This window comes from Chelonia mydas, chromosome 16 (assembly GCF_015237465.2).
Source record: "Chelonia mydas isolate rCheMyd1 chromosome 16, rCheMyd1.pri.v2, whole genome shotgun sequence".
NCBI lineage: Eukaryota > Metazoa > Chordata > Testudines > Cheloniidae > Chelonia > Chelonia mydas.
Genome location: NC_057857.1, coordinates 1272624 through 1300564, shown reverse-complemented (window position 1 = coordinate 1300564; position 27941 = coordinate 1272624). Strand labels below are relative to the sequence as shown.

Genomic DNA, 27941 nt, shown 5'->3' with positions numbered 1-27941 from the left:
GTAATTTTCAGTTGAAATGGGATGGGAAAAGGAAAGATTGTTCCTCCCCCAAATCTATTGCCTGCCTGCTGAAATGAAATCCTCAGCTACTGCTATCTGCTTTGTTCAGTGCAGTGGTGAGGAGGCCACACAATGACTTAAACATGTGGGAAGTTGGATACATACGCTCCTCCTCTGGAAAGGTTTGAGTTTTGCAAGAAGCTGCATGCCCTCAACTCCCATGGAAATCAGTGGGAGTTAAGGACACTCAGCACAATACAGAATTGGGTCCTACACATTTGATCTTTTACATGGCATTGTCAAGTAAATGGTTAGATTTTGTTGCTTTCATTAATGCTGACAATTGTATTTACTTTTTCTCCTTCCTGCTGGGAGAAAGGTAATTTGCCCACCTCCTCCATATTCCTAACAGATATACACAAATATAAAAGGACATAAGCTATGATTACTCTCTCTATGCTTTGTAGACCTGTGATTCTGTAGGTGTTTTCCCAATCATTGCTTGGAGCTTTTTTCTTTAAGGAAAATCAATGCCAGGAACCCAGGCTGTGCTAGGAACTCTGATAACAAACTAGTGTGTGGTTTTGAGGGAAATAATTGGTTACAAGAAACAATGGCAGGATTCCATGTGTGTGTACACATGCATTAACTTATTTATACAGATGCATGTGTGTAGTTCTCCCCACTCACCAACAGTCCCCCTCTCCTACGCTAACCTGGGTCATTTTTATGACATCTCAAAGTTGAGGATTAATCTCCGGGGTGGTGTCCCTTGAAACCCTCACGTAAGAGTGAGCAGGATGTTTGAAGAGGGATGCGACCTCTGTGTCAGAGTTTGAGTCAAAACTCCAGCTCCCCCATCTTCTATTCAATTGTGTGTAAATCCCAACACCAGCCATGGTTTAAGGGTTTAAAGCCAATTTCCAAAGGCCTGTCAATGCAATAACATTGAACTTTTCTCCCCATAGGGAGAGAGCTGGGTACATCAGTAGAACTCCACAAACTGATTTGCACAGCCATAGGCGAAAGGTTACATTCAAAAGCTGAAAAAACATGTATATCATGTGGGGAATGGGAAAAGTGGCGGAGAGACGGGCACATTATTGCTATATAAACTCCAGAAGGGGAGTCTCATGAAGGGCTCACAATTGTACACAGTAACAAAACTCTCCAGCAGCTGCTTGAGGTTCTATGCAAAAGTTTTCATGTTACTGAAACCCAGACACAGCTCCCGTTGAAGTTGATGGAGAGACTTCCAATTAGTTCAGTGACAGCTGGATTGGGCCCCAGCTGCACGGGGAGCAGCCAAATATCGGGATCAGTTAAAGACACCACCATTTTGCAACATAGAACATAAGGAAGAAATGTGAGTGCTAACAGAATGGTAACCAAATGCCCTCAACTCACCAAAGGTAAGAGACCCATACACTAATCTTTTTCCTTTCATTGGCCAATTTTAAATATATTTTAAAAGCAATGGAATAGCAATCATTATCTTTGAACTCTGACCTTTACTAAATATTTAAGGAAAATGCAATGTAATTTTCCTTCACATGGGTTCTTAGAACGTAATATCCATTATTTTCACCTCTAAATTCACTATTTCACAAATTCTCTCCCATGTATCATATGTCTGAATCAAAACTTCCAGTTGTGTCTCTCCAGCACAGGTAAGAGATTGCACTCTAGCTTTTATACCCAGGGCCCTGACTCCGATCTCACACAACTTATCATCACTGGTTTCACAGCAGGTTTACAGTGGTGTAACTGAGTTCAAAATCAGGCCCATCATCTCTAAGTCTCACATGTATGCATTAAACTCCCAGGAGCTAGACAAAGCTATCAGCAGTCAGACTGACCCATAGCTGTGGGTGCACTGGTTTCTGATTGCCGTTGGCTTGCACTTCCTCATCCAACAGAACAGCTGGAGGAAAATTCGTACTAGACAATGGAGTCTCATTCAGCCCCCCGAATCTAAGGCTGTAGGCCCCTGGCTGCCTGTCTCCCAGTGGGTGAACTCCCTGGTTTACTGCTTTGGGGCTGCAACAAACCTCGGCTTCAGCGGATGTTTGCTGCATCAGTCCAGGCCTCCTGTAACAAGTCCAGCCAGCAGGGTTTGAATGAGGGACTTTCTGATTCTGATCATGAATGCTCATAGAGTTGAACAGTTATTTTAAGAGGCAAGGCAGGGACAAGATGAATAGACCATTTCTGGGATCACATGTGCATGTGCTACTCTAGTTTAGTGCCAAACTTTGTTTTCAGTGATCTTTGCCTCCTGTAATTTTTGTTTAACTGATGGGAAACAAATTCAAAATAGACACCAGCCAACACTAGGCCAGAAGGTGCTCCCATTTACACCTGTGCAACTCACCTGAACTCAAATGGGGATGAGGGGGAAGGGAGTCATTTAGATAGGATTTCACCCAGCATCCTCAAAACAAACAGATTTGTGATCCGGGAAGGGAAGGGACTTCCTCTAAAATCTCTGATGCATGGTTCTGACAACTCCTGCCAATGCCATTCCTGTTATAGTGACCTAGAAGGGTTCATTATTGTGCAACAAGCCACCTTGTACTGGACGCCCAAACAGTGAATCCCAAAGAAGTGTTCAGGCCAAGACGGGCCTTGCTATGGTGGTGCGTGGTTAGTTAGGCTGAGTTAAGAAGAGGAGTTTGTGGATGTGTCTTCGTGTTTGCCTTTTCTGGAGACACATTGCCATTCGGTGACTGGACAGTTACGCTGGAGAGGCCAAGGAGGCACTAAGAGAACCCTTGCATTCTGCTGCATGGAGCAGAGCAGATGGGAACAAATGGGAACATGCGTCTCTCACACACAATTGGAAAGAGGCGGCCTGTCTACAAAAACACACATATAGTGTACACACCATCTCTCCCAAGGAGCATCACAGGAGGCAGAACTGGGTTCAGACAAGCCCCAAACAAGCAAGAGGGGAGACCCAGGCTGAGCTGAGCCAGAAGAATTCACTCGTTCCTGGAGTCTCGCCCAGGGAAGCAGCAGCCCTTGGAGGCAAAGCTGGGCTGAGTGCAGACTGCAGGGGATGTGGCTCAAACTACTCCTGAGGTCCCTGGGTAGGGGTGGGGGAGAGGAGAGTTCGGTGGGCTCTCCTGTTCATGCGCAGGGGAACCCTCATGTGGCAGCAGGGCGGGTAGTTGGTCGGTTTCCCACACACAAGCGTCACTGTAAGTGGAGTTGCACTGTAATGAGAGAGGGCCTGCCTGCCAACCCCCCTCCCCGCCCCATGAGTGGGGGCTGGTAGCTGCAGTGGAAGTGGGGTGGCTTTCTATGGAAACCCATATCTTGGGCTTTGTCTACACTACAGACTGTACCGCTGCAGCGGTGCCCCGTAAGGCTTCCCATGGAGCCGCTCTCCCGCCAGGATCATTACACCGCCCCAACGAGCAGCAGTAGCTACGCCAGCGGGAGAGCGTCTCCTGCCAACAGAGCACTGTCCACACTGGCACTTCTGTTGGTGAAACTGATACCGGACGGGGAGGGAAGGGGGGTTCACACCTCTGACTGACAAAAGTTTGACTGACAAAAGCGTTAGTGTCGACAAAGCCCTAGTTTTCTCTTGGAAGCAGCTTCTACAAGACTCCTCCCTACTTCTCCATCCAGGGCCCAACAAACTTTTCTCCTGCTCAGCCAGAGCAGAGGAGGAGGGGGAGATGACAATCCCATTAGAAAGCTGTACTGAACATTTACATGGGAACTGATAACTGCTGGATGCACACACACTCACTAGAGTGGAGTGATGTTTCTCAATAAACTGTGTCTACCACACGCCGGTGTGCGATCTTTGTTAAAATGTCCAACCACTGCACTAGCCCAGGTGCACTTCCACAGAACAAGGACCAGAATAACCTGGATGCTGGCATTTTACCACTGTTTCATCCAGCCCCTGATCACAGCAGGTCTAGACAAAACAGGTGTTAAAATCCCTGTGATTGGGTCTCTACTAGCACACTCCCTTCGGTGGGAAATCTTCACGAAAAGCTTGCTGCACACAGAGCTCTTAAGGGCCGACAGCCAAATGAAAAGTAGCTAAGCAATTAGGGACTTTCCCCTGAGTCCACTATAAACAGAGTTGCACTACAACTATATTTATTAGAAGTGGGCTCCACGAAAAGTTTCAAATAGCAATTATAAATAAGAGTACTGTTAGAAAGGGGACCGATTTGGGGAACAGAGTGCATGGCTTAATACAGATTTATAGCTAAAAAAAATGTAAACTGAAAAGAACCATTTTATAGGTGCAATGACACACTTTAGGATGTGCACATAAGTCAGTAAACATACCTCTGGTATCTCATCGTGCTGCAATGGGTACACAACAGAGCATGCCAATACATGGCCTATGCACTACCCAAAGCCCATTCCATAGAGCTTAGGTGGGCTTGAAGTGGTGCACAGAACTGAAGCTGGCCCCCTGCATAGGGTGGATTTCGCCTTGTGTGCATACGATATACTGACTGGTGAATGCAGGCCCCATTGTGTGCAACTGCTGACATGTTGATTCCAATGGAAGATGTCACATTATCTATGTTTTCCTCTAAGGCCTAAATAGCGACAAAGTTTTTCTGCATCCTATTTCCTGCTGACTCCTTCCTGTTCCACCAGTCATTCTAAAGGATCAGCCAGTCTGAAGTCTGAAGGCTAGGACTTTAACAGGGTTTAAAAGAGAACTGGATAAATTCATGGAGGTTAAGTCCATTAATGGCTATTAGCCAGGATTGGTAAGGAATGGTGTCCCTAGTCTCTGTTTGCCAGAGGGTGGAGATAGATGGCAGGAGAGAGATCACTAGATCATTATCTGTTCGGTTCACTCCCTCAGGGGCACCTGGCATTGGCCACTGTCGGCAGACAGGACACTGGGCTGGATGGACCTTTGGTCTGACCCAGTATGGCCTTTCTTATGTTCTTAGCCAGCTAGGAGTGGATGAAAACACAATTTCTTCCTTTCAAAATTAACTTCCAAAGTGATATTAGCACAAAAGACTTTAAATGGTTGATAGGCAGGAGGTATAAAATCCCCATAGTGTCCTCCCAATTATAGCTTTTAGAACATTTTTTCATCCCTTTAGTCAAATGATCACTGCAAATACAAGAATCTGCTCATGTCATAATGCCATAAAACTACATGGGATAGATCTTTGGAAACGAGAGAAATGCATTCATTATTTTCAATATACTATACTATACTATACAGTCAATTGAACCAGTAAATCAGTCTGAAACATTCATTCAAACTTACATCTCCATATAGGATAGGTTATGCAACTGTACAATCTACCTTTCTACTGCAACTCTAGTTCTAGAAGTGCTCAATCATAATAGATATACAATAGTTATACAGATAAATGATCAAAGTGTATATATTAAAGGCCCTTTCAGAGTCACATAGTATTTTCAATAGTTTCCACAATGCTACATTTATGCTACCACATTCACTGAAGTGGGGCTTTACTTGAGACGAGAGAGCATTTTATCATTCTTCACTTAACATTGTAAGCAACAACCCAAATCACGCAAGCAAACTGGAAAGTGACAGAGTCAAATATGGATGTGTTTTTGCGTCAACATCTTAATGTTGTCACTGTCATTTCATTTCTAGGCTGTCACAGAATATCCAACTCCCACCTCCTCCTGAGGAGCAGAGAGATATTAACATGCCAAATGTTAGTTCAGTGACATATAGCTTTAAACAAATCTGCTATGACATTTTCTTCCAAAACCACTTATGGTGATGCCAAGAACCCTTTCAGTCTGCAAATCTGAGCATAAATCAACTAGAAGAAGAATTGCGCCCCCAATGACCAGCATCCATCAGAGCATCCTGGTGGCCGCCTGGAGAGGCAGAGCAATGTGCTCACCTTTCTCGACAGCTGGCTGCACTGGGGCCATGTCATTCGCAAGCAGATATTGATGAACTATTTGGTTCGTCATGGTGATTTCTAATGATCGGAAACTGTCTCCCTCTCCCCCACTACTTACTGTACGTGGATTATTTCATAAAGATTTGACATAAAGGTCATTAATGTACATGGGTCAGCAGTTTTAGCCAGTGGCCTGCTCCCCGGTATTAAAACAACACATGGGGCAAGAAAGAGAAAGGGGATTTTCCACAGATCAGAATTAATGTTCTTTTTTTTTTACGACTCAAAAGGTTTATACATTTTTTTTTCTGCACTGCACAGCCAGGTACTTTTACAAAAGAACATATCAGGAGCCCAAGCTAACCCTCTATGGTTATTCTCCTGTATATTTTACCTCTCTGAAAGAGAAAGGATATAATTGCCCCAAATGGCCAGGGTGACCTGTGCAGACTACAGTAATATTTAGCCCCTAGACATTCAGGAGACTAGAAGACTAAAAAAAAAAGTCAATAAATTCCACAGTATATCCTTAAAGATATTCAGCACAAATCCAGATTTGAAAACCATAGTTACTCACAGATGAGAGCTATATAAGCTGTGTGTCTCAGACAAAAATGATTTGGAGGGGAAAGCTGAGAACTACAAATGGCTCAATAGATTGCTGGAGAAAACTGTGGTTTGCAAGTCAACAACTGGCAGCTAGGTGAATGTGGGAAAGATTCAAAATGCTACTCACCAGTGCTACATACTTCAAGAAACATTTCATTCTATTAATTCAAACACCTAAACCCCCTCGGAGGATTTCTCATTCTCAAATAATCTTCTATTCCATCCTGCAGTCTGCAAGAAGAGCTCATCTTTCTAAAATGTAACAATATACTGAGTGAACAATTACCATAGCTATTAATTTCTACTTCATTGTTATATCTTAATGAAACTGATGAAGATTCCACTCAGTCATGTACTGTATTTCTAACCTAAACTTACAGCAAAACTAAAACCATACAGTTTTGCAAGTAGCAGAGAAAAAGTAACAAAGTTGTGTCTAATTGGAGGGGCAACATACATTCATAAGAGCACATACAATTAGTGTAACACAACTACTCTGAAATTAAAAATAAAACTAAAACCAAACAGGATTGATCAATGCAGCAGACATGCAGGGTCTGCTAAGTAACATTAAAATCATATTGCTGGTGATTAAATATGTCTACAGAAGATATATTACGATTTCGAATATATTTTCAAGCAGACTAAAAAATACCTCATCTATTGATTATTGATGTGTTATTTGTAACTAATTAAATATTGGGAGGGTTTTCCCCTCTGTGTATAAAAATTGCACTTATTTTCTATTAAACCAAAATACGTTAAACTTTAATTCTGTACTTCAATGTGTATTGACATTAGGTTGCTGAACCTTGCCTGTCAAAGCTTGCAGGATTAAGTATGGCGTTCCTTGCCTTCCAACATCCCTAGCACAGCAAAGAGAGCCGCTGGGGTGCACCCGTCAGTACAATGCCCTTCCTGCTCTGGGCTTCAAGTCACTGCTTTACTATAGTGCAAGGATTATTTATTTAAATTTTTTATAAGAAAACCTGAGCTTTAAATGTCTTTAAAAGGACCGGGAATTGATTCTGGCCCATCATGACCTGAAACAGCTCAGTCCTGCAAGGAAATTTCCCATTTGACACAGCTCCCTCTGAGAGACAAAGGCTCTGCGGGCAGTGTCTGTGGAGTCACATCATTCCCCTTCAAGTCTCTGTCTTTACCCAAAAGCCTTTTGTCCTGACAGCCCTTTCTTCCATCTCTTCGGCACTGCTGCCTCCTGCAGGGCTCCCCGTGCCAATGAAAAAAGTCTCTGCCACAAGCATGACTTGTGAGACACTGGTGATCGCCCTCCTCGTGCGATGGCTTCTCCAGCTCATAAAATGTCATCGTAATCCAACAGTTTGGAATGCTGGCGAGTCTTCCAGAGGCGGTAAAGGCGGAAGTCAAAGTAAGTTTCAATCATTTGCTTCCCTAGGATGAGAACCAAAACAAAGCACAGAGGTTACCCCAGTGATACACTGGGTGAAGCAGAGACCAAGCAGCCTGCAGCAGCCAAAAAAGATCAATTCTCACTGTTTCATGGATGTGCACAGAAGAGTCTGTCTGAGAGTCTCATGTAGGGACACCGCTGACAGCTATCACTCACTCATGGCATGATTTGCCCAATCTGAAACTGCCCATAAAAGGTGTTGCCTTGACAACCCCAAAAATGGGTGATCATATTATTCATACTCAACATTGGAGAGCCCAGACAACAGCAAGGTGGACTCCCCTCCTAACAGCCTGCCAGTGTGTACCCACCCGCACCCAGAAGGTGAGACACAGCTCTGTTTCCATGTCCCATTCTGTTCTTGGCCTCTCTGTACAGACTGCCAGCAAAGGTGACCATCAGTGTCTGCTGAGAGTCACAGTACAACTCACTCCAGCTCTGTAACTCCAGCTCTAGGAGACACTAGCTAGAATGACAGCAGGGAACTCAACACTGACCTACTGGAAAGTTATGAACCAAAAGAAGGTACAGTCAAACCTGTCAGGCAGTAACAGAGGCCCCTCTCCTTCATGCTTATGAGATCTCCAATCTCCATGGCTGCAGCAAGTTTGGTAAGGCAAAAATTCACTTTAGCTACCCAGATCTGCCTTTTGCCATAGTGAAAAGTTCAGCCGAACACTTTGGGGGGAAATGTGGACTTGGGTGGTTTCACTACTGGTGTGAATCCTTTTTGCACCTGGTTGACTGAAGTATTTCCCTAGGACAGTCACTTTACAGAAACCATGCAAGGGAGGTGGCCAGTTTAGCTTCACAAAACCCAAATCCCCACAAAGCATAAGAAAAACAAACAATCCTAGATTCTAAAAAGCAAAACAGAGGGAGGGACTTTTCTCTTTTACAGCTGATTAAGATCAGTATGACATGTCTGCATGACAGGTAGCCAGGGATTAAAGTGGTTACATTGTGTGTCCTAGATTTATCGAGACGAAAAAATTGCAATGCATTCTCGAGCCCCGCTCTCCTGCAGAGCCAAGAACTGCTCTGCTGGGCACTATGTACAACAACATGTATTGTGTGCAGAAGACACAATCTTTTCTACTGAATTGATATAATTAACTCTTTGCACAAGGCCATGTGCCACTGCATGGTTTTGTTGTGGATCTTAGGCATGCACTTTGAAAATGCAGGGCCCCTCCTACGAGGTGCACAGTGCCTCTGGCAAAATGCTGAGGACCCTCAAGTCAGTGGGAGCTGAGGATGATCTTGTTAATGTCAAACAGAGTTAGGGTGCTCAGCTTCTTGCAGATTGTAAGCTATTTGAGGCAGGAACTGGACTGTCTTTTTGTTCTGTATTTGTACAGTGCCTAGATTCCTACGGGCTGCAGTAATACAAATAAATAGATCTAAAACACGTGGACACAGTACTACATGGTAAACTATTAGTTACATTAGGGAAGATGGGGATCATTACAAAAATTGTAAGGTGGATAAGGAACTGGCTAAAGGAGAGAAGGCAACAGGGTACGCTGAAAGATGAAGTATCCGACTGGAGGGTGGTTAATGCTAGAGTTCCTCAAGGATCAGTCTTTGGACCAATCTTATTCAATATTTTTATTAATGACCATGGCACAAAGAGTAGGAGTGTGCTAATAAAATTTGCTGAAGATTGGGAGGCGTTGTCAATACAGAGGAGGATTTTTATACAGGAAGATCTGGATGACCTTGAAGACTGGAGTGGCATTAATGGGATGAAATTCAATAGTACACATTGCAAGGTCATGCACTTAGGGTCTAATAAGAATTTCTGCTACAAGAGGAGGAGAGAGAGCTGGGTGTTGGGTCAATCGCAAGACTACTATGAGCCACCAATGTCATGCAGCTGGACAAAAGGCAAATGCAATCTTTGGATGTATCAGGTGAGGCATACCCAGTAGAGATAGAAAAGTATTAATGCCAGTGTACAAGGCACTGGTAAGACTTTGTTTGGAATACTCTGTACAATTCTGGTCACCCAAGTTCAAGAAAGATGAATGTGAACTGGAACAGGTGCAGAGAAGAACTACTATGATCAGGGGAATGGAGGGCCTATTTTATGAGAGGAGACTGGAAGAGCTTGGCTTGTTCAGTCTAGCAAAAGGAAGGCCAAGGGGCATATGATTGCTCTCTCTAAATACATTAGGGGGGTAAATACTAGGGAGGATGAAGAGCTATTTAAACTAAAGGACAGTATTGGCATTAGAACAAATGGATATAAACTGGCCATGAACAAATTCAGTCTGCAAATTAGAAGATGGTTTCTAACCATCAGAGGGAGGTGGTTCTGGAACTGATGCCCAATAGTAGTTGTGGGGGCAAAGAACTTAATTAGTTTTAAGAAAGAGATGGACAAAATTTATGAGTGAAATTGTATGATGTGGTTGCTTGCGATGGGGGGGGTAGGGCTCAGCAGCCCTGGGACTCACTTCTGGTTTTCAGCCAGCCACCGGCAGGGGTCAGGAAGGGATTTTTTCCACCCTCAGTGCATTCGGATTTATTTTAAACCTTCTTCCGCGAAGTATCTGGGATGGCGACATCTGGAGATAGGACACTGGACAGGGAGCGCCAGGGCTCTGAGATGACATCAAACATTCTCTCTTTCAGGTGCTTGGGTGGTTCTTGCTTACATACTCAGGGTCTAACTGATTGCCATATGTGGGGTTGGGAAGGAATTTTCCCCCAGGTCAGATTGTCAGTGACCTTGGGGTTTTCTTTGCCTTCCTCTGCAGCATGTTGGTGCGGGTCACTTGCCATGATTATCTGGGTAGATCTCACTTAATCAGTTCCCTGCCATTGCCATGATTATCTGGGTAGATCTCACTTAATCAGTTCCCTGCTATTGCAGGGACCTCAAGCACTGGTGCACCTCAGTCCCTGCTATTCTCTGCCTGTGGCACAGAAGTCTAGTCTCCTGAGGGCTGTAATATTTGGTCTCACTTTGGTCGATGGGTTGAGTGTGCGGGTGCTGGGAGGTGTCAATGGCCTGGGATATCCAGGAGGTCAGATTAGAAGATTTGATGGTCCCTTCTGGTCTTAATCACTATGATTCTGGCAATGGCAAACCACAGTGGATAACTTCAGCAAGGCCAACAATGCATCCCTTGTATCTGTGACTGTTTAAACTGTGAAAATCTACCAAACAGAGCAGGTGGCTAGAAGCCACAAACCAGATATCAACCATACAAGGAAAGAAAATGTGTCTACAGCCTCTAAAGTCTCTCAGACTACGGATAAGAAGAGACTATAAAAAGATGGTTTCCACTCAGCTCTCCTGTTAGCATGGGCAGTCTGTTCAGAACTAGTGTTGTTGTTTAGCATCCTCTGGAGGAGAAATACTCACATGCATCATTAAGGAAAAGATTCTACTCCCAGATGTGCATGTGCTTCTCTCCTATTGACCTCAGCGTGCTCTGGTAACTTACCGAATCTCCTAACCTACCTCTACCCAGAAGGGTCAGTATTAGTTCCACGTAGAACTGGGCAACATTTTTTGAAAGAAAAGTTTATTTGACAAAAAAATGCAGTTTCTGTTGACTTGAAACTATTTGCAAATTTGACACAAAGCTTCAGTCAGTCACAAAATAGCCAGAGGAAGAGGTGCTACTTTCCCACCCCTTAAGCCCAGTGGCTAGGGCACTCACCTCCTGTAGGAGCTCAAGGTTCAAGTCCCTGCTTTGGCACAGACCTGAAATGGACTTCTTTTGAGTCACCAAAAATTTGGAAATTTACAGATTCGATTCAACACGAACTGAATTTTTTTTCAATTGTTTGGAACTGCCATCAAACCAAAACATCAATTATTAGCTCGGCCCTTTTTGTTGATCTGCATTAGCTCTGGAGAGCACTGTCCAGCTACAAACACAACGAAGGGTGCAACTGAAAGGCAAAAAGGGGAGGAAATGTGAAAGGGGAAAAGCCAGACCAGGAGGAATCCACCATACAATCAATGATAAGGTCATTACAAACAGGAGAAGGTTTCAGTGACTTGGCTTTTTGGGGCAGGGCTTCCGGAAGCTGAAGAGTGCTCCTTTGTGAAAGGGGCCCATGGAGGAGGCAGTGATGTTGGAGGAGTGCACACTCACGTTTACAGCAGAAGAAATTACCTTGAGCTGAAAGTTCCAGTGGCGACTCAAAGACAACCCTATAAGGAGTCATTAGGTTTTTCAGATTCTGAAATAGCTGAAATGAGATGAGATTTAAAAGTTAGTAGCTGAATCAAAAGAGGAACTCCAGGTGCTTCAAATTAAACAACGGATGGGCAGGCACAGGGCATTGGAAAAGGAGAGAACTCAGCACTCTTCAGAATAGTCAGACTCAAACCTTTGGGTCAGCCCCTGTCAGGAGAACAGCTGGCTCCCAGCCTGGTCGCTAGGCAACCCAGCAAGCTCAGCCAGTCTTTGCCAAATGGCCATGCTTCCTGATCCGGCGGGCAGCCAGCAGCCAGCTACCTGAGCCTTGCAGTGGCCGCAGCACAGTGGCTGCTTAAAGCATGCCATGCTGCAGCTGTGCTGGCTTCCACTTCCTTCTCTAGCCCTCGCTCCAGTCCCTGCTTCCAACCTGACTCCTCCCCACTCCAGTCTGTGCCTTGCCTCCTTGCCCTAACCTTTGGCTTGGCTTCTTGACCCTGACTCCAGTGTTACCCTCTGACTGGTAGGGGACTCCTGGATCTGTGCTCACTAATATGCTGAACTGCCACCACAACCACTAGGCAGGGTCCTGCTCCACCCATGCCCCAGCGGCTCACAGCTCCTGTGCTGGACAATAGGAGCCCACGCACACAACCACTGGAAGAATCCTGCCTATAAGGGGCAGCTGAATACGGCTGTGATTTTCAAAGACACCTAAGGGAGTTAGATGCCCAGCTCACGTTGACCCTAGCTCCCTCTGAAGATCCCAGGTTAACTCCATCAGCCCTTTTGGTTATTGGTAGGGACAGAAGGTGGGAAAACTCACTAGACAGTAGCACTGCTGAGAAGGATGTGTGGGTTATAGTGGATCACAAATGGAGTCTGAGCCACCAGTGTGATGCAGTTGTGAAAAAGGCTAATATCACGCTGGGTGCATTAGCAGGCGTGTTGTATGTAAGCCATGGGAGGCGACTGTCCCACTCAGCATGGGTGAGGTCTCCGCTGGAGAGCTGTGTCCAGTTCGGGGCACCTACCCTATGGGCATGTTTAGTCTTGAGAAAAGAAGACTGAGCGGGGACCTGACAACCGTCTTCACACATGTGAAGGGTTGTTACAAAGAGGAAAATGATGAATTATTTTCCACATCCACTAAAGGTAGGATAAGAAGTAATGGGCCTAATCTGCAGCAAGGGAGATTTCAGCAAGGTTAGTTATTAGGGAAACATTCTATCTAGAAGGATGGTTAAGCACTGGAATAGGCTTCCCAGGGAGGTTGTGGAATCCCTGTCACTAGAGGTTTTTAAGAACACATTGGACAGACACCTGTCAGGGATGGGCTAGGTTTATTTGGTCCTGCCTCAGCACAGGGGCTGGAAGTGATGAGGTCTCGAGATCCCTTCCAGCCCAACATTTCTATGATTCTCTGATCTTTGTCTAAGGCTTCAGGGAAGGGGCTTGTGTTCCCATTCTTCACTTTTCCTGAAAGGCTCTCACAGGCCAAACTGAACAGTCCCTTCCTGCCTATTTCCACCTCTAGTACTCCTTCCTGCCTATCTACTATATGGCCCACAGGGTGGCTCATCCTTTCAAAGGCACACACCAGCTGAGCTGCTCTCTCCCGGAGGTGGGATGTACAGCACATGTCTGCAAAGAAGGCAAATCCTTAGAGAAGAAGGGCTGGGGAAAGGACAACATGCCCCTCGATATTAGAGAGGAAAGCCCTTTAATCAAATCTCCCAACTCTGTGACACATCAGCTGCCCTGCCCACAGAGAGCTTCTGGCCATGGCCCAGGGCCGCTTACCTTCTCCCCATTGGGGTTTCCCAGAACATAGCAGCCCATGATGTGAATGACATTTGGCTCAGGGTTGATTTTGCTCATCAATCGGCTCAGCCGCTTCCAGAAGCTGGAAGTAATAGGAGAAAACAAAATTACCATTTAAAATCCACCCCCTCTGCAGTCAGGCACCCTGGCAGTGGACACATGCTGTCCAGGGAGACCAAAGTGGGACCACCCTGGGGAGGTCACAAGCCTCTCTCCCTGAGCTCATTTACAAGATTTCCCATGGAAATCCCCCCTGCCTCACCTGTTCCATGCCTGTAAGGTGGGTTGAACCTGCCTGCAGCAGCATAGGGCACCTGCACTCACATGTGGTGGGTTGCTGATGCTCTACTGGGATGGCACAGTGGTGAGCTCCCAAAGCAGAGCTTGATCAGTTGATTGTTGTGAATAATACTTGCTGCAAATATTGGAATTTCCCCCCATAGAATAATTCTTTGAACTCTCACCCTCATCTCTGCCTCTGCCAAGCAGGGCAGCACAGCTGGACTCCTCTCCCCTCAATGCTGGTCCCAAACCTTTTACATTTTACATCTTCATAGTTCCCAGGGTTTTTAGATTTGCTTTTCTTTTATCTTTTCCCTTCCGATTTCCTCTTTTCTCCCCTTCTCCCATTCCTGACAATTGTGCTGCATGATATTACCAGCGTTAACATGTTTAAAAAGACAATGTAGCATTGGTTCATGCTGAGGGCAATAAAGCAGCAGAAAGCAGTTGTAGTGAGTAAAGGCCCAGACAGACAATGCCAGTAGACAAAGTGAGAGACTCGAGGAGCTCAAGCTAGCCTGCTTAACAAAGAGAAGATTAAGGGCTGACGTGGTCACAGCCTAGCTAGCTACGTGGGGAAGTAATATTTGATAATGGACTCTTCAGTCTAGCAGACGAAGGTGTAACAAGATCCAATGGGTGGAAGCGGAAGCCAGACAAATCCAGACTGGAGCTGAGGTGTACATTACAGTAGTGAGGAGAATTAGCCATTGAAACAATGTCCCAAGGGTCATGGTTGATCTCCACCACTGGCAATATTTAATTCAAGCTGGGATGTTTTTCTAAAAGCTCTGCTCTAGTTCAAACAGGAATTAATGCAGGGCAGTTTTCTGGCCCATATTACACAGGAGGTCAGACTAGATTATCACAATGAATCTATTAATAAAACTTTAGCCTACCCACCTCCATCTACATTAAATAGACCAGAGAAAGGGCACCCAGGGTTGGGAAATAAAGCGACTCACAGGATCATATCTTCCTCCTTCTCCACTTTGGCAAAGGTGGCAACTTTATTCTTCAACAAATATAAGTGGCCAGGACCTCCCTGCATGAAGAAGAGAGAGAGACAGTAGCACACCATGGAGAAGAGAGAGAGATGGTAGCTGCCCTGGCCTCAGAGAAATGGACTGGCTTTTTCCATCTCTAGTGACTAAGCTTCTGCGGGACTGTTTGAGAAGCACTGGAGGGGGCAGAGCAGACACTCTCCAGTCTGTGAGTGACATTAAAGTCATAAAGCAGGTTTACTTTGCTCCAGGCAGATGGATAAACAGCCCTGGCCTCCACTTCTCACCTTAGGTGGGATCTTGGCCTCAGAGATGTTGGTTAACCGATTGGCAAATATAGTGGTCAGGGCCAGCTGTGTGGCTCACAGATGTGCAGCATTCTCACCATATGGTGATGAGGAATTCAAAGGACACCTGTATCCATGTCATAAATAAGTTTTCACTCTGTCGTTACTCAGGAAAAACTCCTATTGACTTCAATGGACATTTTCGTGAGTAACAGCTGAGTGAAAACTCAGCCAAGGCTTCAGGATTTGGCACAGTCTGCCCATCCCCCACCAGGAGCAGCATTGGAGGCAGTCTGCCTCAGCAAGGGACCCCCAGATCTCTCCCTGTAGATGGCCAGTCAGCTGGGAATGGAGCCCTTGCTCAGCCTACATTACACCCCTCCCCTCTGGAGCACCAGACATCCCTAGGGGAGCCATTAGAGAGCCATCCTTGTGCTCCCGACAGTGCTGGGGCTACAGCTGTGCCCAGCTCTTCCACGGCCACATGCAATGGGGAAGACTCCTTATGGCCACTGCTTCCCCACTGTGCACCTGCAGCACAGCTGCACAGAATCCTGCCCTGAATTTGGCGTGAACTTGGTCCCGTTTTCAGCTGCTGTCTCATGTGAGAACCACCACTGGGTTTCGGGAGCACGGCTGTTACATTAGGAGTTGCTGAATCATTTTCAGCTTTTAGGTTGTCCACAAACTTTTAGCTTAGAATATTCCCTCTTTGCTATGCATGTGGAGTGATACAATTAACTTAGGCTTGAATAAAGACTGGGAGTGGATGGGTCATTACACAAAGTAAAACTATTTCCCCATGTTTATTTTTCCCCCTACTGTTCCACACACATTCTTGTCAACTGCTGGAAACGGCCCACCTTGATTATCACTACAAAAGATTTTTTTTCTCTCCTGCTGGTAATAGCTCACCTTACCTGATCACTCTCCTTACGGTGTGTATGGTAACACCCATTGTTTCATGTTCTCTGTGTATATAAAATCCCCCTACTGTATTTTCCACTGAATGCATCCGATGAAGTGAGCTGTAGCTCACGAAAGCTTATGCTCAAATACATTTGTTAGTCTCTAAGGTGCCACAAGTCCTCCTTTTCTTTTTGACTGGTATTGCTACTTTAAGGTTCTCTGATGGTGTGGGGTTGGGAAATAATGGGCAAACAGAGTCAAGGAGGCATGGAAAACCATCATTACTCTAATTGTAGAAGACACGATGATTGGACATTTATATGGATAGTGAGAAAACCCACAGTTATGTCAGCAAGAATTAAAAACAAAAATCTCAAAAGTTTGGTTGGATTGCCACATTCCTGCTCCAGGGCATGAAGAGACTCAGCAGAAACCTCTCTTTGGGCAAATTACTCCCTAACTGCTCATGGCAAGTTCTGGTCCTGGCCATTGGCAAGGACTGGAACCCTGGCCTCATCCAGTATAGAAGTTCCTATGTTCCTGTATTAATGCTGCAGGATGCTTTATGAAAGTAATCAATAACTATCAAGCTCCAAATCCCTGCCCCTTTGTCTGTGAGCTTCCTTCTGAAGTCAGATTGCATGGATTTGCTAGAAAGCTGTTGAAAAGCTGCCAAACCCTGCATTTGCTGCACTAAGCCAAATTTCCTTTGCTGCCATCACAGTAAGGTGAGGATGCTCAAAGGTCGACAAATGAGAAATGGGAATTGAATAGATGCGATTGCTTTAATAAAAGCCTGCTGCAGGCTGGCTTTGGAATATTGTTTTCTGGAGTTAATTTGTCCCTGGAGAAAATACTGGCTTTTAACAAAGTGCCAAGGGCCTCAATGCCTTTCGCATACCTGACAGAAAATCAACATTTTCCAAATCTTGCAGCCTTTCCGATAAATGTTCAGCTTCTTCTCTATTTCCTCTGCAAAAAACAGTGAAGGGAAGATGAGTGAGCCACATAGAAGGTGAAACGCTGGCTCTTCTACGGAGATTTTCACTAGCTCTCATTTGTGTTTATTCTGTAAGGCATCATGGGCCTGACTTTCAGAGGCGCTGAGTACCCACAAGTCCCACTGATTTCAAAACAGGCCCCGGACTTTAGAACTTTGGGAGTCAGGAATCCATGGCTTCTTCCAAAGAACAGAACAGAACACTGGATTACAATGAAATCCCCCATGCACTCAGCCACTGGAGAGCTACCAGTTACTGCTCACGTGAAACTCGGAGGGGGGGAAGGGGGGGGACAAAGAAAATAACACTCACGTACCTAGAATATCTTCAAAGGTGGCATGTTCGTGATCCTGGAACCGAACAGAAAGGGTGTTTCAAATCTAGGGGCTGCTAGATCAGGGGTGGGCACACTTTTTGGCCTGAGGGCCACATCAGGGTGCGAAACTGTATGGAGGGCCAGGTAGGGAAGGCTGTGCCCCCCAAACAGTCCTGCCCCCTATTTTCCCCCTCCCATTTCCCACCCCCGTCTGCCCCCCTCAGAACCCCCAACCCATCCAACCCCCTGCTCCTTGTCGCCTAACTGCCCGCTCCCAGGACCCCCCGATCCAATCCGCCCCCCGGACCCCACCTGCTATCTAACCCCCCTGTCCCCTGACTGCCCCCCCCCGACTCCTAACCACACCTCCGCCCCCTGAAAGGCCCTCCCGGGACTCCCACACCCTATCCAACCCCTCCTGTTCCCGGTCCCCAGACTGCGCCCCCCCAGAACCTCCACCCCATCCAACTGCCCCAAATCCCTGTCACCTGACTGCCCCCCAGGACCCTCTACCCCTTATCCAACCCCTCCCCCCCCCCGCCCCCGCCACCACCCCCGCTCCCTTACCATACTGCTCAGAGCAGCAGGAGCTCACAGCCGGAACCAGCCGTGCTGTCCGCAGGGTGAGCTTAGGCTGCAGGGGAGGGGGGACCGCAGGGGAGGGGCCAGGGGTTAGCCTCCCCAGCCAGGAGCTCAAGGGCCAGGCAAGGATGGTCTTGTGGGTTGGATGTGGCCTGTAGGCTGTAGTTTGCCCACCTCTGTGCTAGATACTCATCGTTTAAAGAGATCTCCTCATGCGACAGAACAATGCTACACTAGGTAAGCACATACTTTGGGATTCAATTAAACCAACTGGTGGTCTCAGTCAACATCACATGCAACTTTGCCCTTATGTTAAGACCCATGTGTGACAATAAACACAAAATTTGTAAGTTACAGGAAGTAGATGGACTTCAAAAAGTAAATACTGCACATTGTTTGTGTGTTGAATAGGGAAATGTGTTGGGTGAGCCCAGGACAGAGGTCCACTGCAGAGATACGTGGACTCCTGAATTGTCTAGGAATGGGTCAAATGCAGCAAAGAACTTTGTAGCCTTCCAACACACAGAGCTCTGCTAATGTGCCTCAGTCCCAACCTGCAACCCTGACTCTATTCAACTCCTGGTGCCATACAGCACGGACGATGTTCCTCAGTCCCAGCTCGCCGCCTCCTTGTTATTCTCATCCCAGGTCCCTAGACACATGCTTCTGATGATGCTCTTCATCCTGTCCTGCAGTCACCCCACTATTCCAGTCCTGGGCTCCCTACAGAGCTCTGCCAATGAACCTGGATCCTGACCTAATATGTCTGCTGCCAAAATTCTGGGCCTCTCTTGATCAGGTATTTGCCAGCTTTACCCAGTTGTGTGATGGTTCTTCTGAGGCATTCTGATGCCACCTAGGGACTAGGATACAATCACTAAACACATTTCCAATTGTGAGCCAACCCAGCATTCCAGTACCCAATGAACCTGCAAAGAGCTAGGCTACTCACGTAGAGAATGGGGATGATGGAGGGGTCATCCCTGCGGATAATCGTCGGGATGTACTCAGCTTTGGGGACCTTGGAAGAAATAAGCTAGGAAGGGAAATGAGAAATAGAAATGGGTCATGAGCAGAGACACAAAGGGACTGTGGGCAAGCACTGTACTCCGGGAGCGATGCTGTCTGCATCCTTTCTCCATAAGAAGTCTCCATAATCCCCCTGGATGCAAATATTTCTTCTTTCAGGTCAGAAATAAGCTGCTAAAAGAGGCTATTTCCATTCTCTCTCTGAACTTCAGAAAGCAAATAGCAGGGACCCTTGGCCCAGCTAGAAAACAGTGGTATGGCCAAAGGCAGCCAAACACATTATGCAATACAGCTGTGATTACAGCAAGGGCCTTGGCTTAAAGGCACCCTCCTGACATGGTATCAAGTAGACCCTCAAGCCAAAATTTATAACTGGTATCCAGGGAAAGCTGGGATTCCTCCCCCTGCTGGTAACTAAAGTGAAATCCCTGCTCAGTCGGAATATCCTGGCCATTCCTCTGCTAGGCCTCCTGTAGCTCCTGGGCTCTTTGCCTGATCACTTCATCAGCCATACTAAGAAGCCCTCTCCACTCCTGGCCTGTCCTTTTGCATCCCGGCTGTAGCAAGGGAACAGCTCAGCAAGCCAGCCATCATCAGCACTGAGGGAGGCTAGTCAGCTTCACCAGTGAAATGTTAACTAAGGGAGTGCCTGGAGCATCAGCCCAGGGACAAAGCTCAGTGGGCGCATTTGCAGAAGTCAACAGCAGAGTGGAAGAACATGGCAAAAGTACCATGTGCAAGGGGCCTCTTTTGGCCTCAATTGGGCATGAATTCTAAGGACAAGATGCCAGTTTCTGCTTGTTGCTACCAGTGCATCTGTAATTAGATACATTCTTCCAGCCGCATTCACGGTAGATTTCACACCCTGTCATGGCTCTGCTGACACAACTCAAGTCCCTCCTTACCTAGACCCAGACAGTAAGTTAAAGCATCAGGCCCCATATTTCCACTTCCTGTTAAACCGATGGGGAGATGTCTTTCCCTGACACCCCCACCCCTTGGACTAGGAAAATAATCTGCTTTGGTGGGCGGATGCCAGGGAAAGAATAAAATGGAGGAGTCCAAGGAAAAGACAACCTCACTTAGTACCACTGTCCTCTGTATCGGCAACCCAATGGCACGCCAGAGCAGTGGCCCATTCATGCCAGAGCAGTGGCCCATTCAGATGAAGCATCAGCAGTGCCCTAATGGTTCTGCTGCCCAACTAGCCACTTGAGTAGGGGTCAAACCCAGAGTTCTGAACTCCATTTTTGCTCAGTCAGCCGTTGTTTGCCTGAGTGGGGGCTAAGGAAGGATGTCAGGATTTGACCCTCCGTAAGGACATCACTAAACCAGACCAGCGAGAACGGGAGTAAAGAGGAGGGAAGGCTGAAGGGCCAAGCCTATAAGAGCAGGTTAAAGTGCACAAAGGACATTGTGGAGCTGCAGTGTACAAGTCAAATGAGGAGGCGAGAGTGTTTCTAACTGCCAGCCCTGCACACTTCCCCTAGGATGTGAGAACCAAGCTGGGTCATTTCCTTTCCATGCCTCATCACAAATGGCACCCTCTCTTACCTCCGAGTAGCCCCAAGAGAGATCTGAAGAGCTGTGAGGCAGAACTGGAGGTTCTGCCTTTCTTCCATGAATACCCTAATCAGCAGCTGTGAAAAGATGAACGAGGTTCCTGGGCAAGGGAAGGTGAGGGGTGGGAACAGCCCTCACCATTATTTTTGGTGGAATAAAGTCATCTCCATCACACGCCATAGCTTCAAGTTCCTTCTCTGTTTCCCAGTTCAAGTCAAAGTCATCATCCAGAGCACAGCAGTAGTCCTGAAGATCATGGCCTGCCAGACAACAGTGGGACAGAAGCATTATACCAGGCACCAGGCCACAGAGCTTCTTGCATTCTCCACTCCTATCCTCCTGGCAGGGTGACTAACTTGTTCAATGTATCACACACCACCAGACTTACAACCTTCATTCCCAAAGTGACAGGTCACCACAGGGACCATTCCAAAGGGTTCAGTGCTTCACCCCCGACCTCGGGCCATTTAACCTGACCGATAATGACAGGCTCTCCCTGTGCCGCAACTGAGGGCTGCCTGCAGCATGCGCAGGCAGAGCCACGCTGGCCTGAATCTAGCTAGCAGGACTAAACATAGCAGGGAAGCCATGACAGCATGGGCTGCAGCGCAGCCTGGCCCAGCTCGTCTGGGACCCTGGGGAAGGACTCGGGGAACGAGCCCATGCTAGCGTCCGTGCTGCTACAACTTCACTGCTCTAGGTGCCCGAGCTAGCTCGATGGAAGCGAGTGTGGGACTGTCTGCACATGCTGCAAGCCCACTCCTGACCGCGGTGCTGCCATACCCTGAGAAGGAGCAATAATGCCCAGAGCTCCCTTATTTCAGCGGCAGCTTGAGGGCCGTGCTCCCTGGGCGCTGCATTCAGTCACTCTGGAGTTACTCAGTCAGTGCTAGATTCAGCTCCCACATGCTACCCAGACGGAGCTGGAATCCTGCGGTTCACAAAACCACGGAGTTTGAACTGGCGTGTCGCAGGCAGGCTGTGGCAACGTGGCACCCCAGGATTCAGAGTTTCTTGGCAGGTCAAAGAAACTCATTGGACTTTTAGGACCCACCAGACTGTAATGGTGCAGCCCTCTAAAGTCACCCAGCAGCTGTGCCCCGAAACCCCAGCGCTGCTACTAGAATCATCCTTCCATGGAGTGAGGGCTTGACTGGGGCTTGGCAGCACAGCAGTGCCGGCCTCGATCTGCTCCCATAAATCACTGCCTCGTGCTGTCTGATGCTCCTTGGGGAAAACATACTTCAAAATCAAAATCAAATAATCGCACACGAAAGGCTAAGAATGGTTCCTGAAGCCACCAACTCAGGCAAGAGAGCCAAGCTGCCAGTGCTGGCCTGTGGGAGCCAGAGAGTCAGTGACAGGTGCAGAGGAGAACATACCCCTTCTGAAATGCCCCCTTTCCATTAGTCTCAGAGATGGCTGGGGAAGGGGTAGAATTCAGATTGCCTGGGAACAATCAAGTCATGTTTTGAACTTGGTCCTTCTAGCACTTTCCCCACCCACCCTCTCCCATGATGCCCTCTGGGTTTGGAGAGTTGGTTTCTTGCTTATTAGTTTAACGATTACACAATATGATCCACCCCTAGATCAGGAAGGCCCAGGCCTACCCGACCATGAGAATAACTCCCCCACCCTGGAATATGTCAGTAATCTATAGGAATCCAAGGGTTTGCAGTGGTTTCACCACATTCTGGACTATTTCTAACATGCTGAGACAAAACAACAGCCCCATTATAAAGGCAGGGAGAGGACACTGGGGATCCCTGGGGACATCTGCACCCAAGCATCTGATCCCCTATGCAGAGCGTTTACACAGTGTGGGCAGGGTTACCTATGTGAATCCTCTGCAGGGCCATGGGAGCCCAGGTCCCTCCAGGAGACCATCTCTGCTGTAAAACTTTAAATCCAGACTCTGCCAGCTGCGGAGCTGTTAACCAAAGACACATCTCAAGGGTCACCTCTCCTGTGCTCCGAGTTCCTGCCAGCCTAGGATAGGTAGGCACTAGGTGCGGGGCCCGCATGTGCCCCAGCCTGCCTCACTGCGATCGACTGACCCCTGGAGTGCTGACTTGTGTGAACATGGCAGTGCAGTGCCGTGGTTGGCCCTCATGGAACACGGGAAGTGCTGACAAGTCTATGGGCCACACTTTGCTGGGCATTCATTCTGCAACTAAAGAGCACCAGAGGTAAGGCTACATGTGCATATGCGGAGTGTTAACTACTTCGCTCTAATGAAAGGAAGCAACCACAGGGGGCAAGAATGATGGACAGTTCACTCCTATGAGATTCCAGTCCATGCCTTGGTTGGCAGCTTTGGCCATGGGAAGAAGCTCAAAGGTCTCAGAACTCACTTTCTCGAGAGTCATGGAAGGAATCAGCTTTGATGGGAGTTGGGTCACTCCAAGACCTGCTGAAGCTTCTCTCTCGCCGCTCACCAAATGCTAGGATAAAACGAAACCAGGACATTAACAGACTCCAAAGCCACCGCTGCTCTGCCAGCAAAACAAAACACCCAGCAGGGTTCCATCAAAGCTAAAGATCACAAACACCCTTGCATATTTGTTCTTCCATGTGACAAACAAGTGCCCAGCTTATGGATGATGGCATGCAGAGGTGTTAATTTCTGCACACAAGTGAGTGCTGGTGAGTGAGACACAGAAGAGGAATTTGGTAATCTGCCCCTAAATGTTATTGCCCAAACTTGAATTTATTAATTATAGTTCCAACATCTCCAGGCACATGCACTATGAGAGTATGAGAAGATCCTTGTTATGTGTTGGGGTGTTTCCCAAGATGTGGGGGGCACACCTTTGGGAGAGATGTAAAGGACTAGCTGGGAGGTAGAGGGACACATATAAGCTTCGCAATTGTTCTGCAGCCTCAGCTTTCATTTTTAAAACATATCTCTTGAAAACATGACCTGAGTGTTATCCCCAATGTTGTTTGCCTGAATCTGCAGAGAGCCTGAAACAACAGCTCTGAGATGAGGTGTTCCCAATCCATTTCAAAGGGCGCTAACACTGTTCATTATTACACTACTTGTCAAAGGAAGCGTCTAGACTGCTATTGGGGCGTGACTGCAGTTTGACATGACACACTCAGACTACTTTAATCTGGCTAGTTCAGGGGCCGAAGCTGGACCCTGGGTAATCTCCCGGAGGGCTCAGGCAGTCTCATACAGCCCATGCCAACGTGCATATTGCTGTAGCTTCACTCTTCCGGTAACCGAGCAGGTTAAAGCTAGCTCAAGTATGTCAGCTCACGCGGCAATTACTCACCAGGACGGCATTTAGACATGCCCTCAGTGTGGACAAAAGGAGGGGAAGGGTCATATTGGGAAGACAGCCCCCCCCCAACCGGAGAAGCCCCCAGGAGAAAACTGGAGCAGGCCATGCAGGGGTGGCGCACACATGCTGGGCTGAGAGGTGAGCTGCCCTTGCTGATAGGGCTTGTGGGCCGGGAGTAAACGGTTCACAGGCAAGAGAAAAATGTGGCAGTGTGACTGCAAAGGGCACCACTTCCCCAAGCATCGTCCAACGCTCCCCTCTGCTGCTGACTAGCTCACCAGCCCCTAAGACCAGCCACCTTTCGTGGGGGTCCCCTCTTTTGCCTCCACCTCCTCCCTTCCACACATGGCCCATTTGGTCATGCTCCTCACATCTCTTTTCCTTCTGCATCCCTACCCATCTCACACCTCCCCATGAGGGGTTCTCCCTCTGGGTCCTGTTCTTGGAGGCAGCGAAAGAAGCAGGTGATTCCCGGAACCTGGGCTCAGCAGTGGCAACAGCTGGGAGGGTTGGTAGGAAAGCAGCCTTCTCTGCAGGGCAAGTGCTACTGGGCTCAGTGGTAGGGGAGAGGGAGAGAGAAGGTACCATAGGGCTCAGCACCGGCAGAAGGGATGGGGGAAGAAAGCTGGAAAGCAACTCCCTCTGAGTCTAGGGTGCGGGGGTTCATGGGCCCCCACCACCATGGTGCGTACAAATGGCCACTACTAGGAAAGAGGAGGGTGAAAGAAGGGGCCAGGGGTCTGTGCCCAACATCTGAGCTGCAACTGAGATTGCCTTGATAAGTGCAGAGGGAACTGCTGGCCGCAGGACAGGGTTCCGGCCCATACGTTTGCCACCCCATCTGATGGCTGTCTTGTCACCAAGCCCTTCCCGTCACCCTTCAGGCCCCCTGGATGTAACTCTCTTTATTTAAGCACAAACTGTCACACTCCCCAGCTGCCAGAGCCCACTAGTCACACTACAGCGGCAGAGCTGGGTTTTCCTCTTAGCTTAAATTCGGGCAGGCAGGAGGTGAGGGCATCAGGTGGGGAGCGGGGAGCGGGATGGGAGGAGAGAGGTGGAAAAGGGACAGCTCAGCCCTGTGAAAACACAAAGCCTCCTGGGTTTGTAGCTGTGCCCCATGAAGCAGTGAGAAGCCTGGCAGCCCTCATTACCCGCAGCATGTCTCTCAGAGTGACTTAATTAGGGAGTCTAACCCTGCAGTGCAGTGCAGTGCAGCCCTCTTATGTACAGATCTCTAGCATTAGCGCGTACAGGAGCCATACGCACCTGTGTCCCACACAGAGCTGGGGACCCCTTCCTGACTGCCCCTGCACGGCCCTAGCAACCACATGGACTCTGCACGCTGGGGCTCCTACCCAGGCAGGGGAAGGGGCCTATGTCACCTCACGCTGCCTGCTCTGCTATGCAAACACAGTTAAAGGCCAGTGTCATACATGGGGGGAGGGATAGCTCAGTGGTTTGAGCATTGGCCTGCTAAACCCAGGGTTGTGAGTACAATCTTTGAGGGGGCCATTTAGGGATCTGGGGCAAAACTTGGGGATTGGTCCCGCTTTGAGCAGGGGGTTGGACTAGATGACCTCCTGAGGTCCTCCTGATATTCTATGATACATTGGTGTGTATGGAGGCTTGGGAGACCAGCTGGCCTTCTCTTCTCTACACACAGCAGTGTGAGGGAGGAAAACCCCTTCTCAGCGCCTGTGCCAGGTGCTTTCCAGTTCTCTGCTAACAACAGACAACAAAACAATGACCAATTACAGAGGAATCTGGTTTCTCAGCACCTTTCTCCAGCCCCATGTCCCATCAGCATTAATCCTCTGCCTCCCACCTCCCGGCCACGCCTTGCAGCTTCTCACTCACTTTGTGCTTTCACCCGGCGGCTCCCCACCATGCGCAAATGCTTCCGAAAATTCCTGAAAGAAAAGCAACATAAACCCAGTGATGAGCGCTGGCCCGAGCAGTAGCAGCGGGGGGGGGGGGGGGGGGGGGGGGAGGGGTTCCCCGTTTCCAGGCATTTAAGTGCAGTCACACACCGCAGAACTCCCGGAGCAACTCCAGCTGCATTGGTTTAGTGGCCAGGGTGGGGCTCGTCTGCTAGCTGAGGGAAGCGGCTGTGTTCCCTTTCAATCCCTGCGCCACAGAGCTGCTGTGCATCAGCCATCCTCACACAGCTTCCTCTGGGCTGTTGCCTCCACTCTCCCTGAGTCACGTTTCCCCACCTATCTCCCCACAGCCCCAGAGCATGCTTCCCACCTTAGCTGGTAAAGGGCTCGAGGAGCTGCCAACTCTTCCCATCCACTTGGAAGCCAAAGGCAGGTATTCCACTCCTCCCCGCCCCAGACACTGCAGCGGGAGTGCAGAGGTCCTCTTCACCCCCCATGCTCGCGCCACACCCACAGCTCTGTCCAGGCCCAAAGCACATTTGGGGGTGCTTCCAGTGGTAACATTCACTGACATTAGGGACTTGAACACTAGGCAGGTAGGTTTCTGCGCTGACCCCAGGGGCCTCTTCCGTCTTTAAATTCCCCTCCAGAGTCAGGGCAGGTGGTGACAACCCCTCACGGGTCTGGATTGCCCCCCAGAATGTGACAGTCATGAAGCAGGAAGGTTCCCTATGGGCAGGTGTTTCGCCTCTACTTGCTAATCGTGCCTCTCTCAGCATGTACCTTCCTGCTTGGGATTCACAGGCCAGGGGATGGGTGGGGATACAGAGGAAGCAGAGACCCCAGAGGTAAAGGATGCCGCAGGATGGCACCTTGATACATGGCAACTTCCCCAAGGAAATCACCCCAGACTCAGTTCTACATGAATCAGACTTGAGTGTCAGCAGCTGCCCTGAGAGGATAGCTCCACAGCCCACGGCCGGGAGCCTCCCAGCGCTGCACGATAGAGGGGCTCACGCTAGCGCTCTTAATAGCTGTGTAGACAGCACTTTAAGCTACAGCTCGAGTGGGGGCTGAGTTTGGGAGCCCAGCCCCCTCCCCATGCTTCAGAGTTCAAGCCTCAGCCTGAGTCGCAACTTCAAGGCGCGGTCTACACAGCCATTGTCAGGGCACTAGACCACTTCTATTGGCCCAGGTTGGGAGCTTGCTGCCGCGGGCTGTGTAAATACGCCCTGAGAGAGACCAAGGCTGAGGCCCAAACGCAGACGGAGCCCCGAGGGTACGCTGTGCCATCTCTAGGTTCCCCAGGACTGACACGGACTCACTGAGGCTCTCACCTGCTCACCACAGAGAGCATGGAGCAGTACGTCAGAGCTGGCTCCAAGGGGACTCAGCGGGTGTAATTCACACATGTGGGAGGGGGCAAAGAAAAGTCTCCATTCTACTTCAACTTGCTTCTCTGTCTGGCTCCTTGGTGTGTAAATTACTCTCATCTAGCACCTGGCAGGACTGATCAGCTTTACCGGGAGGTCACAATATTCACTATCCTGGGTCAGGCCACTGGTCCCTTTTAGATGGGTATCCAGTCCCCGGCTCTGACCTAGACTTGTGGCTTCCTAAACACATACTGCCCCTGGCTATTGTGCAGTGCTCTATATGGAGTGGGGGCAGGATTCCTTCCTGATCCCTGTGGCAACTGGCCAGTGCCCGGCCAGAGGTGTCAGATCTGATTACACGTGAGATGTCAGTGTAACATGTCATTCTCGAAAGGAAATGGGCACATTTCTGGAAGGGAGACCAGTAAAATGCAGCTTTCAAACCTACGTTGTACCAGGTTAATGCCCAAATGTTTGCCCTTCCCTGCCAGAGC

At 48.4% G+C, this 27941-nt stretch overlaps 1 protein-coding gene across 2 annotated transcripts in view; it reads right to left on the bottom strand.

The window, feature by feature from the left end:
• Positions 1–2896: 2896 nt before the first annotated feature.
• The window catches only part of NSMF (NMDA receptor synaptonuclear signaling and neuronal migration factor), an 81849-nt gene continuing 56804 nt past the window's right edge, over positions 2897–27941 (bottom strand). For both annotated transcript variants that reach the window (XM_037880005.2, XM_007067661.4), the window contains 10 exons: positions 26049–26101; positions 23253–23342; positions 21037–21158; positions 19259–19342; positions 17725–17758; positions 17309–17379; positions 15173–15252; positions 13905–14007; positions 12078–12153; positions 2897–7919 (listed from right to left, as the gene is read on the bottom strand). In XM_037880005.2, coding sequence (XP_037735933.1) covers positions 7822–7919; positions 12078–12153; positions 13905–14007; positions 15173–15252; positions 17309–17379; positions 17725–17758; positions 19259–19342; positions 21037–21158; positions 23253–23342; positions 26049–26101 — 811 coding nt within the window. In that variant the 3' untranslated portion in view covers positions 2897–7821. The remainder of the gene's footprint in view (positions 7920–12077; positions 12154–13904; positions 14008–15172; positions 15253–17308; positions 17380–17724; positions 17759–19258; positions 19343–21036; positions 21159–23252; positions 23343–26048; positions 26102–27941) is intronic.